The sequence below is a fragment of the Alexandromys fortis genome, unplaced genomic scaffold, assembly GCF_014885135.2.
Source record: "Alexandromys fortis isolate MF-2015 unplaced genomic scaffold, M_Fortis_MF-2015_v1.1 scaffold_23, whole genome shotgun sequence".
Classification (NCBI taxonomy): Eukaryota; Metazoa; Chordata; class Mammalia; order Rodentia; family Cricetidae; genus Alexandromys; species Alexandromys fortis.
In genome coordinates this window covers 16,275,658-16,294,357 of record NW_026067907.1, presented here as the reverse complement: position 1 = coordinate 16,294,357, position 18,700 = coordinate 16,275,658, and the positions used below count along the sequence as shown (strand labels likewise).

At 34.7% G+C, this 18,700-nt stretch overlaps 2 protein-coding genes across 2 annotated transcripts; one reads left to right on the top strand and one right to left on the bottom strand.

The window, feature by feature from the left end:
• Window positions 1–4,435: 4,435 nt before the first annotated feature.
• Window positions 4,436–5,371, top strand: LOC126497702 (olfactory receptor 4P4-like). The gene has a single exon (XM_050135880.1). It carries the CDS (start codon window positions 4,436–4,438, stop codon window positions 5,369–5,371), a length of 936 nt encoding a protein of 311 aa, XP_049991837.1.
• A 3,305-nt stretch (window positions 5,372–8,676) lies between these two features.
• Window positions 8,677–12,785, bottom strand: LOC126497817 (olfactory receptor 4P4-like). Its single transcript, XM_050135987.1, has 2 exons — window positions 11,877–12,785; window positions 8,677–8,730 (listed from the first exon to the last, which is right to left on the bottom strand). The coding sequence occupies exons 1-2, from the start codon at window positions 12,783–12,785 to the stop codon at window positions 8,677–8,679; spliced, it is 963 nt and encodes a 320-aa protein (XP_049991944.1).
• Between the last annotated feature and the right edge of the window lie 5,915 nt (window positions 12,786–18,700).

Below are 18,700 nucleotides of genomic sequence, written 5' to 3'. Positions count from 1 at the left end.
GTATCTGTGTACTGTACTTCATATATTCTATATATATGCATATATACACTATACATATATGAGTATAAAATATACACATATATGATGTATTTATAAATATATGTTTATATATACAGAATAATAAATGTTTACCTTAATTTACCATATTTAAATTTGTATTTTATATTTTTTTATATTTAATTTTTTCCTTCCTCAATTCCTTCCAGAACTCCTTACCTTGCCTACCCAATCAATTTTTTGTTCTCTCCACCCTTGAAAAAAATGAGAGTATACAAGTAAAAAAAATTAAAAACAAGGTATCCATAAAAAAGAGTGCCATTGGGTTAGCACACCATCAACAGTAAGCCAACAGTGAACATAATATTAAAACTGTAACAACTATACACACACACACACACACACAAGTTATTGACTCCTTTCATCATCTGCTACTTCCCAAAATAAATTTTGATCATCTCAGTAATCATTGGAATGGTGGTGCATAATAATTTTAACATGCACTTCTCCTTTTTATTATTTTTCCATCTTTATTGATTTTCTTTATATACTGATTTTATTGAGCTATACCGTCTTTTCACCTCCCCTCCCTTCCTTTCCCCATGCTCCCAATTTCCTCAGGAGATGTTTTCTTTTTCTGATCTCCATGTAGATTAGATTTAGTATGTCTCTCTTAGAGTCCTCATTGTTGTCTAGGTTTCTGGGATGGTGAATTGTAGGCTGGTTTTCTTCGTTTATGCCTAAAAACCACTTATGAGTGAGTACATATGATAATTGTCTTTCTGGTTGAGGGTTACCTAACTCAATATGATGTTTCCTAGATCCATCCATTTGCTTTCACATTTCAAGATGCCATTATTTTTTTTCTGCCGTGTAGTACTCCATTGTGTAAATCTACTACATTTTCCTTATCCATTCTTCAGTCGAGGGGCATTTAGGTTGTTTCCATGTTCTGGCTATGCCAAGCAATGCTGCTATGAACATGGTCGAGCACATGTTCTTGTGGCACGATTGAGCATCCTTTGGGTATTGCTGGGTCTTGAGGAAGGTTGTTTCCTAATTTTCTGAGAAATCACCACACTGACATCCAAAGGGGCTGTACTGTTGAAATAGGAGCGGCGGGGCTGCGTCCCCAACACCCCAGCCGCTTGGCTAGCTCATGCCCGAAATAACAACACGCAAACTGTATTCATTTAAGAACTGCTTGGCCCATGAACTCTAGCCCTTACAGGCTAATTCTCGCACCTGGACTAGCCCATTTCTAATAATGTGTGTAAGCACCCCAAGGTGCGCTTACCAGGAAGATTCTAGCCTACATCCATCTGGGATTGGAAAAGCTTCATTGCGTGCATCTGCCTGGGAGAGCTGAGCATGGCGTCTCTGCTCCAGCAGAGCTGTCCGGTCTCTCCGGGAGCAGAGCAGAGTCTGACCTCACTTCCTCTTCCGCCCAGAATTCTATTCTGTTTACTCCTCCCATCTATGTTCCAAGCCATGAGGCCAAGCAGCTGGTTTATTATAACTTAACCAATGAAATCAACAGATTGATATATGACACTCCCACATCACTGTACCAGTTTGCACTCCCACCAGCAATGGAGGAGTGCTCCCTTTGCCCCACATCCTCTCAAGCATAAGTTGTTATCAGTGTTTTTGATCCTGGCCATTCTTACAGGTGTAAGACGGAATCTCAGAATTGTTTTGATTTACATTTCTCTGATGGCTAGGGATGTTGAACATTTTCTTAAGTGTTTTTCAATCATTTTCCATTTCTCTGTTGAGCATTCTCTGTTTAGATATGTACTCCATCTTTATATTGGATCATGTATTTTTTTTTTATCTCTTAACTCAAAACGGAAAATCAGTGAAGTCCATTGCTGTTCTGTGACAGCTGGTCAGAAATATCCAGATCCAAATTACAGAACTCATAAAAGACTGTCGTGCGTCTGTATTTCCCTTTCTTATACTTCTTGATAGCATTCTGAAGTCTCTTTCTCTATCCTTCTTTTGGATTCATAGGAACCCCCGCACCCTCGCTCTCTCTCTCTCATCTTGATCTCTCCTTGTCAAAATCAAGAACTCCTCCAAAGGAAAATCAATGTTCCTTCAGTGATTTTCAAGTGTTCTTCGTGTTCTTTAGAGAATATTATTCAAACAAGTGAAAGGTCCCTGAGGCTCTGTGAATCTCAACAATAATACTGGCCTCCAGGGACACAGTGCTCAGAGAGTAGTTACTACAGAGGAGGAAAGTAAATAGTAGCCTCCAAATTCACAAGAGGCCGGAGAGAAGAGTACCAAGTTGGACAACTGTGTGGTGCTGCACTGTAAACATCACTTAAGGAAAGCTTGTGAAGGAAGTGGTAGCCCTGCATTCAAATATAAAGGTGGTATGATTTATTTTGTTTGTACTTGGTTCTTGTATATTTACATTGGTGAATATATGTGAATGGAATTTTCAAAATATTCTTATTATTCTTCTGTAGATGTAAGTATAAAGGATTAACAGTTTTCAAAATACAGGATTATTTCCTTCTAGACTGAAAAATACAGCAGTATGAACTAATAACTATTTAAATCTTATTCTTCCTATATATCAGTGGAATTTTACATATGAAAAAGACAAATGAATCTTAATAATTTTTAAGAATTTTCATTTGTTAGGCTGTTTAATCGTCTTCTTTTTATTTCAGGTATTTATGTCAAGCAAAGTCAGCAAAATGAACTACTGAGAATGGCAGATGTGTTATAAGGAGTAATAAAAATCTAATCTGAAGAGCATCTGTAATTCATGTGCAGGTAATTTTCATACTACTGCCACTATAGGTATTTAATGTTTATTTTGTTATGGTTAAGTTATTAACTATGGTGCTAACATAAATAATTGAACCAATGGACTTAGGTTTCTTATTTGTAAATTATTCTAATTTCTAGACATTTTATTTGCTTTTCCTCTGGAACACATTAACTCCACAAATGAAACAAAAAAAATCAACTATAAATTTATCCAACAAACTTAAAAATATAAGACATTGATATAATTTTCAGAGGTTCTGTATCTTGCACACATTTTATTTTTAGTTAATTCTGTGATTAAATGGTAGACAAAGAATTGTTAGGGAGATATTCCCAGAATGTGACAAATCTCAGACTTTCCATTGTTAATGTTATTATAAAAGAGCTAAAATTAAAATTTTAGTTCAAAAAACATAATGATATACAAATCTTCCTTTTTTAAGGCTTAGATAGTTGCAAAATCATTATTAGTCAATTTGTAAAATATGGAAACTGTGCATCAATACTCCTTGCATGCTTTGCAATGAATAGTTCTTCATGATTAATAAATTAGCAATTTAGGTTTCACATACAAATTCCTTCTAGATGCTATTTAACTTTTGCCTGTAGAGCCAGATGGAGGAGTGTGTGGTTCCTTCCATTCTAATATTTTCACATGAATTGTAGCTGGGAAATAGAAAATAATAACACTTATTATAATATATTAATATATTTACACACAGATATATAAAATATTCAATAATATATTATGAATGCACAAATGAGTCCTGAAATAAATACAAGCAAAGAGATATTTTTATCACACAGTTTGCACTTAGACTATGTACTATCAACTTTTCAAGTTGTTGTTTATGCATACATTCTATAGATTTTAAATTATCTGTGAGTTTCCACCGTTTTCCCTAATGTGTTTACAGCCTCTAGAGTTTACTTAATGATAATATATTATACTAAAGTGTACATGAGAAATACAAGGAAATTTTCTTTCTTTTCAAAATATCAACAATGAAAATTTAACTATATTTTACCTTAACTATCTTTAGAACATACCTCATATAGTATACTTTATTAACTACAATAGTTAATTCTCATCTTTTGATATTTCTGATACCATGTTTTATTGGAATACTTCCTATCAGTGAGATAATTCACATTTAAAAATTTTAATCTTACTAACATAAATATATTCCTACAAAAAAGTTCAGGTAGCTATTCTATTTCATATTGGAGAGAGAATATAGTCCTAGAATTCATCATTGTTTCAATAAAACATACAACTTAAAAAAAATTAAATACATTCCCTATAATAAATTATTTTCTTGTTTCAAAATTTTGTATACAGCAATAGCACATTTTATTTTTATGGGGAAAATAGTAATTATAATTTATATTTTAACAGATAAGATTATTTTGATACTACTAATAAGACAAAATATTAGGGAAAATTGATAAAGAACTGTTTAAAACATCAAATTAATTTCCAAATATTAAGGCAATTTTAAATGATTTATAGATTTTCTTCTATGTTTTTTACAGTAGTATCTAATACTTGTTTATGATGCTGATATAGCTGTGATCACACTGGAAATCTTTTACTTAGATACTTTTCCCATAGGTACTTAATTATTCTAGCACAGACTAAATGTAAATGGAATGCCAGAGAAATATATCAGAATTCATTCTCATGGGTCTGTCTTCTAAGCAGGACATACAAGTGTTTTTCTTCTTGTTCTTCTCATTCTGTTACCTCGCTATCTTGTGTGGGAATCTGCTGATCCTTATCTCAGTTAGATGCAGTTCTCTGTTCAACCAACCAATGTACTATTTCCTGAGTCACCTATCTTCCATGGACATCTGCTATACATCCTGTGTGACGCCCAAATTGATTGGGGATATGTTAGTGAGAAGAAAAACCATCTCGTACAAAAGCTGCATGCTGCAGGTCTTTGCTATGCACTTCTTCGGAATGAGTGAAATCTTAATCCTGACAACCATGGCCTTCGACCGTTGTGTGGCCATCTGTAGACCTCTACACTACATGGTCATCATGAGCAGACCCAGGTGCCATGTCCTGATCTGGGTTTCCTGGGTTGGTGGAGCTGTCCACTCCTTTTCCCAGGTTTTTATGTTAATATGTTTGCCCTTCTGTGGTCCCAATGAAATTGACAACTACTACTGTGACATTTTCCCTTTACTGAAAGTTGCCTGTACTGATACCTATATCACTGGTGTCCTTGTGGTTGCCAATTCAGGACTAATTGCTTTGGTAACCTTTGTTCTCCTGTTTGGTTCATATGTGGTTATACTGTTCACCTTAAGGAACCACTCATCAGAAGGAAGACGCAAAGCTCTTTCCACCTGTGGATCCCACATCACTGTGGTTGTTTTGTTCTTTGGACCCTCCATCTTTGCCTACCTTAGACCTCCTACCACTTTCCCTGAAGACAAAATCTTTGCCCTATTTTACACCATTATTGCTCCTATGTTCAACCCCCTCATCTATACGCTAAGGAATACAGAGATGAAGAACGCCATGAAGAAGGTTTGGTGTCAAAAGACATTTTCAGGAGAGAAACAAAATTAATTTGTATTATTCTAGGATGTAAAATGAAAATACTGCACAACTATTAAAGTGGCTTATTATCCAGGAGAGCAATTAATCTTTGAACTGTTCAAAGCTTTGCTCATTCATAAGTAGCAAATATAAGAATGTGGATAATAATTAGTAACAAATATTTCAATGTGCAATTGTAAGAAGTTGTAAGCAATAGTAAGAAATTGTGTATTCAAATTATTCAAGGTTAAAAATGATAGTTGTATAACCAATTTCAGTGATAATTTAAAATGTTACTAGTTATTCAATTTTATTAATTACATGATGATATTTTTTTTCGTTTTTCATACAATTTATTTTGAACATATTCTTTCCTGTTTCCAACTCCTCACAGAACTTCTGGCCTCTTTTTCCATTCAACTCTTCATGTTCTTCCTCTCTCTCTATCTCCAAACTTGAAAATTCAAATCAAGACAAAACAAACAAACAACCAAAAAATAAGACAAATATACCAAAATAAAACAAAAAGCTTACAAAGAAACATGAAGTCCATTTAGAGTTGGACAGCTACTCCTGGTAATGGGGCCTACACTGGAATTTGTTTGAAATACTCAGTGACAATTCAATTGGGGAAAAACAAAACAAAAAAGAACTTTTTCCATTTTCCAGCGTGTATCAATTAGAAATAGTCTCTTTGTTAGGGGAAATTTCGTATCTACTTGTCATTTACCATTCTGGGATATTGTCTGGAATAATCCTATGCAGATCTTTAGTTGCTGTCATAGTCTCTGTGATTTGTGTATTAGTCCTTCTGTATCTGAATGATGCTCTTCTTAGCATCATTTGGCACCTCTGGTTCTTATAACCTTTCTGCCTTGTCTTCAGCACATTCCCTAAGCCTTGAGGGGAAGGGTTTGATAAAGACATCTCTTTATGAGTCTGAATATATCAAAGTCTCTCATTATTGGCACATTTTATAGTTCTCTCTCTCTCTCTCTCTCTCTCTCTCTCTCTCTCTCTCTCTCTCTCACTTTTCTCTGCCAACTAGTATAATAGGGGCTTATATGAACATGCACTGGTTGAGTGATTCATTGATTTATCGATATAGCAATTTGTAATGGGGAGTCATTGCTATGTTCCCTTAGCATAATAATAGTAACAGGTTCTCATCTTTCAAATGTTTGTTGCTGCATTGCCCTCGGTTGTTCCAAATTCCTTCTTCCTTTGAAGCTTATCTCTTTCTTTATATTTGCCTTTTCATGTTCCTATATTTATGACGTTGTCTGGGTTCACTTGATCCTTTTCTCTAAAATCTCTGTTCCTCAGTTTTCGTGTAGATCACTTACTTGACAGATAACATGAAGCAACACACACATTTCATGGTTGAAAGTACCTTTTTCACCAATTTGCAGAGTATTCCATAATTGCTATTCATAGGATCTAATTGAGCCCACTCCATCATATATCCAGACAGATATAATTAATGATAATAATGTAACAAAAGGATGCAATGTATTTGCTTACATGGAAATTCTTACATTATTCATTACTACATAAGTTTCCATCTCCTAGGATCCGCTATCCCCTGCCTATAGACATTTACTTTATTATCAATTTCAATTCCTATTCTTATGAATGTAGCAGCTTATCCTATTCATGTTTCTCAGGAAACATTCCTCAGAATATTTAGTTCAATAGTCAGGCTCTTGAACATGTTGAAGAAAAACCTCATGTTGCTTAGAGCTACCTAAAAAATGATGTGTTGACAGACCATGGGGAGATAATATTGAGAACTTTCTCTCCCTATATTTCAGTAATTCTCTCATTCATTCCTTCCTTTTATTTCCTTTAGTCAGAAGGATAATGTAGGTTTCAGTATAGAAGATAAGATGGATATGCCACTTCAGATTTTATGTATAAGTAGCAATTAAAACTAGAACAGATGCTTATGAAAGGAAAAATCTATACATAGAATTAAAAACCAATAACTATTTTAGATTGTTGATTAATTTATAAACTATCAAATGATAGTGTGAATCTGGTTATCTCAAAAAATTAGTTATAGAAATAGATATTCTGACTTAATTATTTTGGATTTTTAACTTATTCCACTTATCTTAAAATTATTTCTTCTTATATGAACATGAACCCTATTTTGTGTGAACATTTCTTCAGTGACAGGAGTCATTTTTCTTAGAAAGATGCAAGATATTTTGCTATAAGTAGCTACCGTACTATACAGAGAGGGAGAGATAAATACAGAAAGATTAACAAAATGCTGAAAAGTGTATGTAGGGAATTATTAAATATCAATGTGGAAATACAGAAAACAACATAAAGGAAGTGAAATAATGGACTCACAGAGGTGAAATATGAGATCACTTATCATAAATAATTTTTACTTTCCCATCATCCTGTCTGAATACATCATCTAATTTTTGCCTTCACTATGTAGAAATTGATGTAATTAAAAGTTAAAAGGAGGGCTGGGCGGTGGCGGCACATGCTTTTAATCCCAGCATTTGGAAGGCAAAGGCAGGTTGATCTCTGTGAGTTCGAGGCCAGCCTGATTTACAAGAGCTAGTTCCAGGACTTGCTCCAAAGCTACAGCAAAACCCCATCTCAAAAAAGAAAAAACAAACAAACAAAACAAAACAAAACAAAATGTTAAATAGAGGTATCTGCTTTGATTTAGAGAGGAAACTTTTTTGACATAGATTCAAAACGTTGCTCATGGAGTTTATAATGTGACATCTCCCAGAAACCGGTGACAACACAACGGGAAAATGATGCCTACTTATGTATAAAATTTCACATTAAGAAAAATAGCACTATAATATTTGGTAGTTGCATAAAGTATTGATTAAACATAAAGTTATTCACAGCCTACCTAGAAATTTAAAAGGAAAAATTGAAATATGAAATAGATTCAGAGCCACTATCTTTATCTCTGCTCCTCAGAGGCAGACATAGAGAAAAAAAAATCCCAAACTCAAATAAAAAGGAAATTAACTGTAGATAACCTAAGGAAGCATTAGTTAGTCAAATGGAAACAACTATAAACTTATCTGTTTGTTTTTAGTTGCCTTGTTTATTGTTAACTGTATTGATTACTATTCAACTATTGAATAGTATTTACACACTAATTAAATATCTGAAGTGATTTATTTTCATAATTTAACAAACATTTAAAGATTCATACTTAGCATTAACTGAAATGATATCAACAAAAACAAGAAGACGGGGCAGAAATGTTTTAAATATCCTTACTCGACTGAGTTCCTCTCTCATTGATTTATCTAATAATTGAGTTAATTGTTTCAAACTAGCTAGTGCTAAAAATGATGATTATAAATGTTCTTACCAGTACTCCTATTATCGAATGAAAACTATTACATGAAAAAAATAACACAGAAACATGAGAGGTGGCTGGGATTCAAAAAGAAATATGTATAATTTTCTTAGTGTCTGTTGGAAGTATGTTACACATACCTCTTTTGTATGATTAAAGTCATGAAAATAAAACACAGATCATGCTTCCAGCTACAAGGACATAAAAGTAAATTTTGGGGGCATTGCACCTCTGTTTTAAGTGATAGTAGTAATATATTTATCATACCATAGGTATCTAGAAATGTAATTTGCATTTCTTTATATTTAATTCTACTGTTTAAATATATATAAACACAAGAAACCATTATATTATTCATGATTTAGTATGCACTTTGGTAAAATAGGTTTGCAAGCGCTTTTTGTGCTGCTACATTTAAAGTATTAATTCCTTTATGATCTTAGAAACATGGAGCATGAGAAGGATTGAGTACCAAGGTGTAGTTAACCTACTGGTGCTTTAATGTTTTCAACAGCCTTTAAAATTTGAAGTTTTCTATCATTGTTTATTATTGAGATCAATTGGAGTCCTGGCCTTCAGCTGCTCTTCCCTGCTAGAGCCTTGATTGCAAGTTACTAAAAGCTGTGCCTTGAGGATCAGAGGATGGGGTTTTCATCTGTTGGCCATTGACTGCTGGCTATTTAAGTCTCCATGGTGCTATTAAAAGAGGGCTTTGTACCAGTGATTGGAGGTCTGAGTGTCTGTGTGTATTTCCTCAACCTTCAGCCCCTTGCCCAAAGCTCGCGAACTGGATTCTAGCGCGTAGAGCACAGACCGGTGTGCGGTGCGCGGCAGTTTACTTTGTGTTGCTATGATAAAACACCATGACAAAATCCAAACTTGAAAAGAAAGGTTTTATTACATCTTACAGGATAGAGCCCATCTTTGAGGGAATAAGAACATGAACTCAGAAAAGGCACACAGAAACTGAAGCAGAAACCATTGAAAGGTGTTGCTTACTGGCTCGTTTTCCAAGGCCTAAATATTGAATTTTTCGAAACAGGGTTTCTCTGTAGCTTTTGGTTCCTGTCCTGGCACTAGCTCTTGTAGACCAGGCTGGCCTCGAATTCACAGAGATCCGCCTGCCTCTGCCTCCCGAGTTCTGGGATTAAAGGCGTGTGCCACCACCGCCCGGCTCCAAGGTTTATATTGCTTGTTATTTTATACGTGTCCACCTTCATAGGGATTTCCATGCCTCTCTGAATGAGAAGAATGCCTTCACATCAATCGCTATTCAAGAGGATGTTTCATGGACATGAATACAGGGCAATGTGCTAAAGATAATTCCACAACTGGGATTTCTAGGTGACCAGTTTATAACAATTTTTCAAAAATAATCAGCACAGTAGCATTTTATTTATCTTCACATGGTATTATAACCTGAAATGTAACACCATTAATGAAAACCCAGAGACATATATTGAGGTTCAACTTGAAGACCAGAAAAGCAAAGCAGTCAAACATTTGCTGTTACCTCAACCTCAGTCTAAAAATGATAGTTCTGCTTCCAGGAATCCTCAGAATGAGATTGCCTGAGAGGTGTCTCTTCCTGTCTTTGATTTCTCTCTAGTGCTGGGATTAAAGGTGTATACCACTACTGAGAAATTTATATGGCTAATTATTGTGACTACTGAGATTAAAGGTTGTCATCCCTTTCTGGTCTGTATGGCTGACCAGGGTGGTTGTTTACTCTCTCATCTTCAGGTAAGCTTTGTTTATTAAAATATTAAATATTTTAATAATTAAAATATTTATATATCAATATAATGAAATACNTAAAACTTAAGACAGCTGTTTTTATGGCTACATATGAACATATATAGAAACATTACATATACATTATATATTACTCATAGAAGTATATATGTATGTATGTATGTATATACACCCTCACACATATACACACACAAACAAACATATATAAATACGTATATAATTTTTGAAAGTATACCTGCTGATTGAAAATGCTACTCCTAAAACTATAGACTTCCTTGCAAAAACTCCGTTATCAGGAATGGAAAACCTCCATTTGAATTGTTGGTCATAGAGTACCTGAAATCCATGAGAGTATGTGGTACTTCTATTGTTTTTGGTGCTTTTTCAGAAAAAGAAGGTAAAACTCAATTTCTGAAGATGTCTAATTCTTTGAACACATTATTTGAACAAACTGATATGAACGTATGACATGAAAACCTCCTCACTAAGGACTAGGTCTGACTAGTTTCAGGAGGAGACATGCAATCTATGAACAGTGAACAGGAAACTGTAGTCCTATTCTTCTATACTGACATCTGCAAAGCACAAATATTAACAGATCACAAAATATTCCAAAAGCTGAAATAGTATCACATGTATTTAGTGGGAACCAATGTTCCCCTAATTGAACTTACAGTCCACTCCATAGGAGGAATTCATGTGTGACCTTGTAAATTTAGCCAACCACCCATGTATTATGAAGCCATGTAACATAGATGAGACTTTACTAGCCATATACTAAGCCAAAAAATGCCCATTGAATTCTAAATACTTATCATTATATCCACAAAAGAGTGCATCTCTCACCTCCTTTCAAGGAAATTTCTCTTTGCATCAAACCAATACCATTGTAAAAACTTAAATTGTGAAATTAATAGAGATCAGCAGACATTCAACTACCAGCCCCCAGTTAACATATTTACAGCAGAATCCCAACACTTAAATCTCATGAAAATCACAAACATGGTGTGGAAAGATGATAAGCGGACAATGACAATGTGAGACACTTTCTTAAAACAAACAGGATCATAAATGGGAAGGGAGACAAGGGATTGGATCTGGGCTGAACTTGAGGGAAAAGTTGGATACAGTCAAGATACATTGTATGAATTTCTTTATAAGAATAATAAAATGTATTACTTTTAAAGGAAGCTTATTTTATTACCAGAATACAGTCCTAATGATTAAGTAAATTTAAGAAGGCTTATGTGAAAATCATTCCCAGATTATTGATGAAGAGACCATGTAGAAATATAATTTAAGAGCGGATATGCTATCTAGCCACTTACCTTTCCATAGACTAAGAAAATGGCCATACACGTCTTACCTCATGGAATCAGTCATGGAAAACAGAAATAGCTCAGACATTTACTTTCCTTTCAGAAACACTTGATGACTATAGACTTTCTGTAGGGCATTCTTCATCTCCTTGTTTCTCAGCGTGTATATCAGAGGGTTAAACATTGGAGCTATTATGGTGTAGAAAAGAGCAAACACCTTATCTTCCGGGAATGTGGTGGCTGGTCTGATGTAAATGAATAGTGCAGGAGCAAAAAACAGGATGACGACAGTTAAGTGGGAACTGCAAGTAAACAGAGCTTTGCTTCGGCTCTCCACAGAGTATTCCCTTATGGTATACAGTATAAAAAAATAAGACAGTACCAAAACAACAAAAGTAACTAAAGCAATTAAGCCAGAGTTAGCAATGACTAAGAGACCGATTATGTGTGTGTTGGAACAGGCTAATTTCAACAAAGGGTAGACATCACAGAAATAGTGATCTATCTCCTTTGGGCCACAAAATGGTAAGAAGAGAGCGAGAAGAAGCTGACTAGCTGAGTGCACAAATCCCCCAGTACAACAAGCCATGATGATCGCATTACACCTGTGCCTGCTCATGACTATGGTATAATGCAGGGGCTTGCAAATGGCTACATATCGGTCATAGGCCATCCCTGTGAGAATAAAGATTTCAATTCCTCCAAATAAATGAGTTGTAAAGAGTTGTATCATGCAATTATTATAGGAAATTAGTTTCCTTTCTGCCAGTAAGTCAGTCAGTAATTTAGGGGTTACAGTGGATGTGTAGCAGAGATCAGAAAGTGACAGATAGTTGAGGAAGAAATACATGGGTTGGTGAATGAGTTGAGTGCGTGTGATAGAAACCATTATGAGTACATTGCCCATCCAAATAGTAGTGTAGCAAAATAAAAAGAAAACAAAGCAAATGACTTCAGTGTTCTTATTTTGGGAAAGTCCCAATAGAATAAAAACTGTGATGTTATTGCTTCTATCCATGGTGCCATAAAGAGAGAAAATGCAGGTCACCTGAAATGACATAATTGAAGAATTTATGTTTAGAAGTGTCTGCTAACAGTTTTATGAATATATTCTTTCTGATGTGATAGTAGGCCTAACTTCCTTCAGTCAAGTAAATCAGATAATAAAGATCTGGGGTTCAGTTGCAATAGCTTTTAGGATTTTGTGAAAATATAACTTCTGGTTTCAAATAAATCTTAAATTAAATAGAGATTTATTTGCCATAATTTTCCTTTATAATTGTACAAATCCATATTTTCTGTGAATTGTGGAAATCACAAATAACCGTGGTTAAGAGAGTAAGATGTTTTAGTGTGGTCCATGTTCTTTTTATTCTCTATAATGTGCCTTTACTTTTCAACAACTCCATGTGATTGTCAGTAGAATATAAGATATGTCCTGCTCTGCTTCTACTTATAGAACTCACAGAATAACTTAGTGAATTTATTTGTAAATTCTACCAGCATTTTCATAAATATTACTACTTAAGTATTGAAAAACAACAGTGTTCAAGATATTAAAATATTTTGAACCTAGTGTTCTGTAGTCAAGTCCCCAATTTTGTTCCTTTACAAAAAAATTGAGTTTAATTTTAACAACTAAAATTTATTAATAGTGTATCTCATTATCAGTCAATAAAAATCATAAAAACTTTGGCTACATGAACTATGAAAATTATAGTAGAAAGGTTTCAGATGTAGTACTAGACTGTTTGAATCATGAATAAGGCTGACAGTGTGTACATTTAATTTTTAATACTTCCAAATAATATATCTTAAAATTAATTCTTGACAAAAGTCTCAATATATTAGCTTTAACGTGCATTTTTAGCTCTAATTTCATTCAGATGTTAACTGCTATAAAATTGTTTCTATTCTTTGATCTATTATTAAGTAATACTACCAATCACATTAATAATAATTGCTTTTTTATTAAAAATAAAGTTTCACATGGTTTCTTCTCCTCTTAACTTCTCCCAGATCATTGTCACTTCTTCATTCATCAATACCATTTCATTTTTCTCTATTAAGAGAACAAACAGGTAATCAATTACAAAAAAACAAAAACAATTTAAAAAATCCCCTCCCCCCAAATGGAGATCTTAAAAAAAAGAGAGAAAAGAAGGAACTCAAACACCCCACACATACACATACACACCCCAGGAAGACACACAAAATTGGAAACTGTTATATATAAGCAAAAGACCTATAAGAAAATAATGCCACACAAATCAATATGAGGCAAAAGTTGTACAAAATTCCTTTGATTCCTTGCTTTATATGATACTGATTATGAAATGAAGATTTTCATTTCCGTAGTCAAATTTCAAGAAGAACAGACTAAAGGTACAAGATTTTTAGATGTAAGTTCTAATCTTTCTCCAAAACAGGTAATAGTAATATTTTGCTATATAACAGGAAAATACATTTTAATTATTCTAAAACTAGGTTAGTAATATAAATTTTCATAAACACACACTTTTGTGATTTGTACATCTGTAAGTTGTATAAATATTTCACACACACACATTGTGTTATTAAAGTTTATAGAATTCCTAGGCAGAAATAATCTGATGCTCTTTATTAATTTATTAGGTTTTTATTAGAATATATTGTTGGAAGCTGAGTTCATTTGATTCAGAAGATTATTATAGTTGATGTTTAACTTTCTCCCTAAAATTTTGTTTCTTAGTTTATAAAATATTTTTATTTATTAATATTTATAAATTAGAATATAGTTACAACATTTTCTCCCTTCTCTTCTTTGCTCCAAACCCTCTCTAAGCCTCTCTTTGCTACCTTTCAAAATTCTGGCCTCTTTTTTCATTTTGATTCAGCCCTTTTACAAATGTAGGCATATTGAGTTTAATTGCTACTGTATTAGTGTTTTAAAGCCTTACTTGTAAAAATTTAATCACTCCTTATAGTTAGATATCTCCTTGGTTACATGTGGCAAATTAGTAGCTAACTTCATGTATAACCCCTGTTAATTTAAATTTAAAAATAAATTATTTGTTTAAAAAATTTAAAGTTGAAATAAGGACATACATCTTACTTTATTGTTAAAGACAGGTTCTGATTAACAACTTTCATAATAGATGAAAGAGATTTATTAAAAACGATTTTGGAGTAAGAGCACTGTGATAACATTGATGTGCCACTTAAAGGGTAAATAAAGCCAGCTCTAACCTCATCCTGAAAGACACTTCTGCGTGGTAGCACAACCAGCACACAGCCAACCACATCTTGAGAGTTTTCTGATCCCAGATCCTGAATTCATCACCTCTTTATATGCCCTGTTCAAAGGCAAGAACAAGTAGAGATAAACTGAACATTAATTCTGTATTGCCAAATTTTGAATTTTGTATAAATGTTTGAATAAGTCAAGCAAACTGGTACATTTTCTGAATTTCAATATTTGCTTCATAGTCAATTATTTTAAACAGAAAATCTTCAATTAGAAAATGAAACTAAGAACTAATTTGAAGTCTGTATACACACCACAGACAGAATCGGTTCTTAGATTCATAATTAACCCTGGAAAATCACAGGTGCACAGTTCTTATAAGGTTTTAGATAACACTATCTCTTAGCTTCTCAAGGATGATTAGTTATAAAGAAAAGTAAGGGTTGACGGGAGAAATTTGAGATTAGGTCTTAATAACGTCACTTCTAAGATTCGGGACTTAGTCCATAAAATTCTTAGTCTTTAAAATGAAGGAGCTACAATGAACATTCTTTAAGTATCCTTTCTACACAAATTACTAACACAGAAGTAAATCTATTTTCAATATCACAAATCACTACTAAGCATTTCAAATTCAGCTGTTAAGCAATATTATTTGGGCAAATATTATTTCTTAAAGATACATTTTAATTTCATCTGAAGATAGTAATTATGAAAAGTTTATCATTCACATAAGCTCTTTCCCAACTCACCAGTTAGCAGCATCCTTTTATATCCAAAATGTTTGAGTAAAATCTGAAACGGAATTATAAATGTTCTGTAAAAAGATTATTTCCCATTTATGACAAAATTTTATTGACTGATAGGAAATTTGCTGATTATGCAATTTGAGTTTCTTTCTCCTTCTTTATTACATGGGAAGGAAACTACAGTTATACTCATGCTGAGAACTAGTCTCAAGCAGTCCACACAGAACTTTTCGTCATGTTCTCTGGGGAGGTGCTAAGAGTTCACGTGTGTTTTATGTATTTAACAATTCCAGAAGTGGAGTCCAGGGAAATGCATGTGACAGGCAAGTGCTCTGATACAGAGAGGAGCCTTGGTGTCTTTTGTGTGCCAACACATTACTAGTCAGTGATGGAGGAAAATAGATAGTGAATATTGAAAATAATAGGCAGATCAGACCCAGTGTAACTCATTTATGGATGGATTTTTACTCTAATTGTCTAAAACAGATACACAAAAGATGCCTAACTCTACAAACAATATAGATATTTTGCATACAAAGATTACTGTACCCTCCATAACCTATTCTAATGTCATTTTACATGAAATAAGCTTACATGTCATGACCATTGGCTATATCTTAAATATTAATATTATTCTTCAAAATAAAGGAATTAAGATATATGGAAAAATGCATGATTCTAGGATGAGTGTGTGTGTGTCAGAGGTAAGTGAAGAGAGGTTTAAGACACTCCAAGCACTGGAAATGTGTTCACCAAAATAGATACAGAACCAAGAGCCTGATGGCATGACATGAAAATGCACTAAATGACAAGATAGAACAATCGAAACTAATTATAGAAATTCATTAAAATCTAAAAAATAAAGATATAGTTTATATTAATGAAGAAATAAATGGATAGATGAATAAAAGTTTTTAAAATTTTAGTTCCAAAAATTTACTGAAAGAAAAATCTTTTTAGAATTTATTTTATTTTATTTTTTTAAAGAAAACAAAATGTCTTATTTCATTTTACATATCAATCCCTGTTCCCATTCCCTTCCCTCTTCCTTTTTTATTCACCTAATCCCTCTGCACCCCACCACCATCCAATGCTCAGAGAGTGTAAGGCAAATTGCTTTGGGGAAGTTGCAAGGCCCACCCTACTATATCTAGACTGAACAAGGAATCCATCCAAAGAGAATAAGTTCCCCAAAAGCCAGTTACCCCTCAGTCTGTCCCAGCCATCCACCTGTCTTCCACATTCAGAGGGGCTAGTTTGGACCTATGTTGATTCCTTTCTTGTCCAGCTGGAATTCGTGAGCTCCCATTTGCTCAGGTTAACTGTTTCAGTGGGTGAACCCCATCATGGTCTTGAACTCATTGCTTATATTCTCACTCCTTCCACCCTTCAACTGGACTTTGGGGACTCAGCCCAGTGCTCCATTGTGGGTCTATGTCTTTGTTTCCATCAGTAGCTGAATAAAGGTTCTATGATGACATTTAAGATAATTTTCAATCTGATTACAGGGTAAGGCCAATTCAGGCACCCTCTCCTTTATTGCTTAGGAATTTAGCTAAGGGGTCATCCTTGTGGATTCCTCAAAATTTCTCTAGTGCAAGGTTTCTTGCTAGCCACATAATGATTTCCTCAATCAAAATATCTCTTTCCTTGCTCTCAACTCTGTCCTTCTCTGATGGAGGTGGGTCTTGTATCTTATCTGTTGATTTCATTGGTTAATAATAAAGAAACTGCCTCGGCCCTCATAGGACAGAAAATTAGGTAGGCGGAGTAGACAGAGGAGAATGCTGGGAAAAAGAAGCTGAGTGAGTGAGTCGCCATGATGCTCCCACTCCAGACAGACGCAGGTTAAGATCCTCTCTGGTAAGCCAGCTCATGGGCTACACAGAATATTAGAAATGGGTTAGAACAATATGTAAGAGCTAGCCAATAAGAAACTGGACCTAGCCAGGCCAGGCAGTGTTTGAAAGAATACAGTTTCCGTGTAATTATTTCTGGGTATAAACTAGCCATGTGGGCGGCCGGGTGCCGGGGACGCAGCCCTGCCGCTCCTAATTTCAACAGATGGCGCCCAGACGTGATGGGCTAAATCCACTTAAAAACCTGAGAAGGCTTAAAAATAAGGGAGAGAGAGTTTAACACAGATTTTTGCTGTTTGTTGATGGCGTGCTGAAGAGAGATTTCTTGGTTCAGCAACAGCAGCAGAAAAAAAACTGTGTCATTTTAAAGCACTGCTTCCTGGGGCTATGCTGCCAGCTTGAACTCTGGTTTTAAAGCATTTCAAGGCTTTTATGGGACTGGACATTTGTGTTCCCGCTTGGGATCGGAGGAGAGTGCTCTGAGACCGTGCTGATGGCTCAGCGCTCCCCGCCTGCACCTGGGCAGAAGGCCAAATCAGGCTTAGGCAGGCAGAAGAGCATGGAGGATTCCTGCCGCCATACAGAGACGCGTTTTCAGACTGTGCAGTGCTCTGCGTATCAGATTTGGCTGTAACTTGGATGAAAAGAGTTTCTGTGCTGCACACTCAGTCTCGGAGTTAAACTGCTGACTGCTGTGCCAATGTGGACTGCTGTGTGCCTGGGACCGGAACCGTGCTCAGCTCAGAAGCACCAAAAGACTCTGAGGCAGGAGCAGCTGCTCAATGCTGAACTGTGCTGACCTCAGGCAAGAACTACCGTAATTGCCATAATAACAGCGCACCTAAGGTTTAGACTGGGCAGGACACAGGCAGTACCGTATTACCTGTACATGGTGCAACTTAAGTTTTTAAGAAGTGCTTAACATTTTAAAAAAATGCTCCTGGATAGTAAAAAAATTACAGATTCACAGTAAAACAGATTCAGACACTGTTGGATGAATGTACGTAGGCTTGGGAGAGAGAAGAAAAAGAATATAAAGAATAAAGTTAATGTCTTAAAAAGAAAAAGGGTAAAGTCTTTAAAGAGACAGAGTACAGAA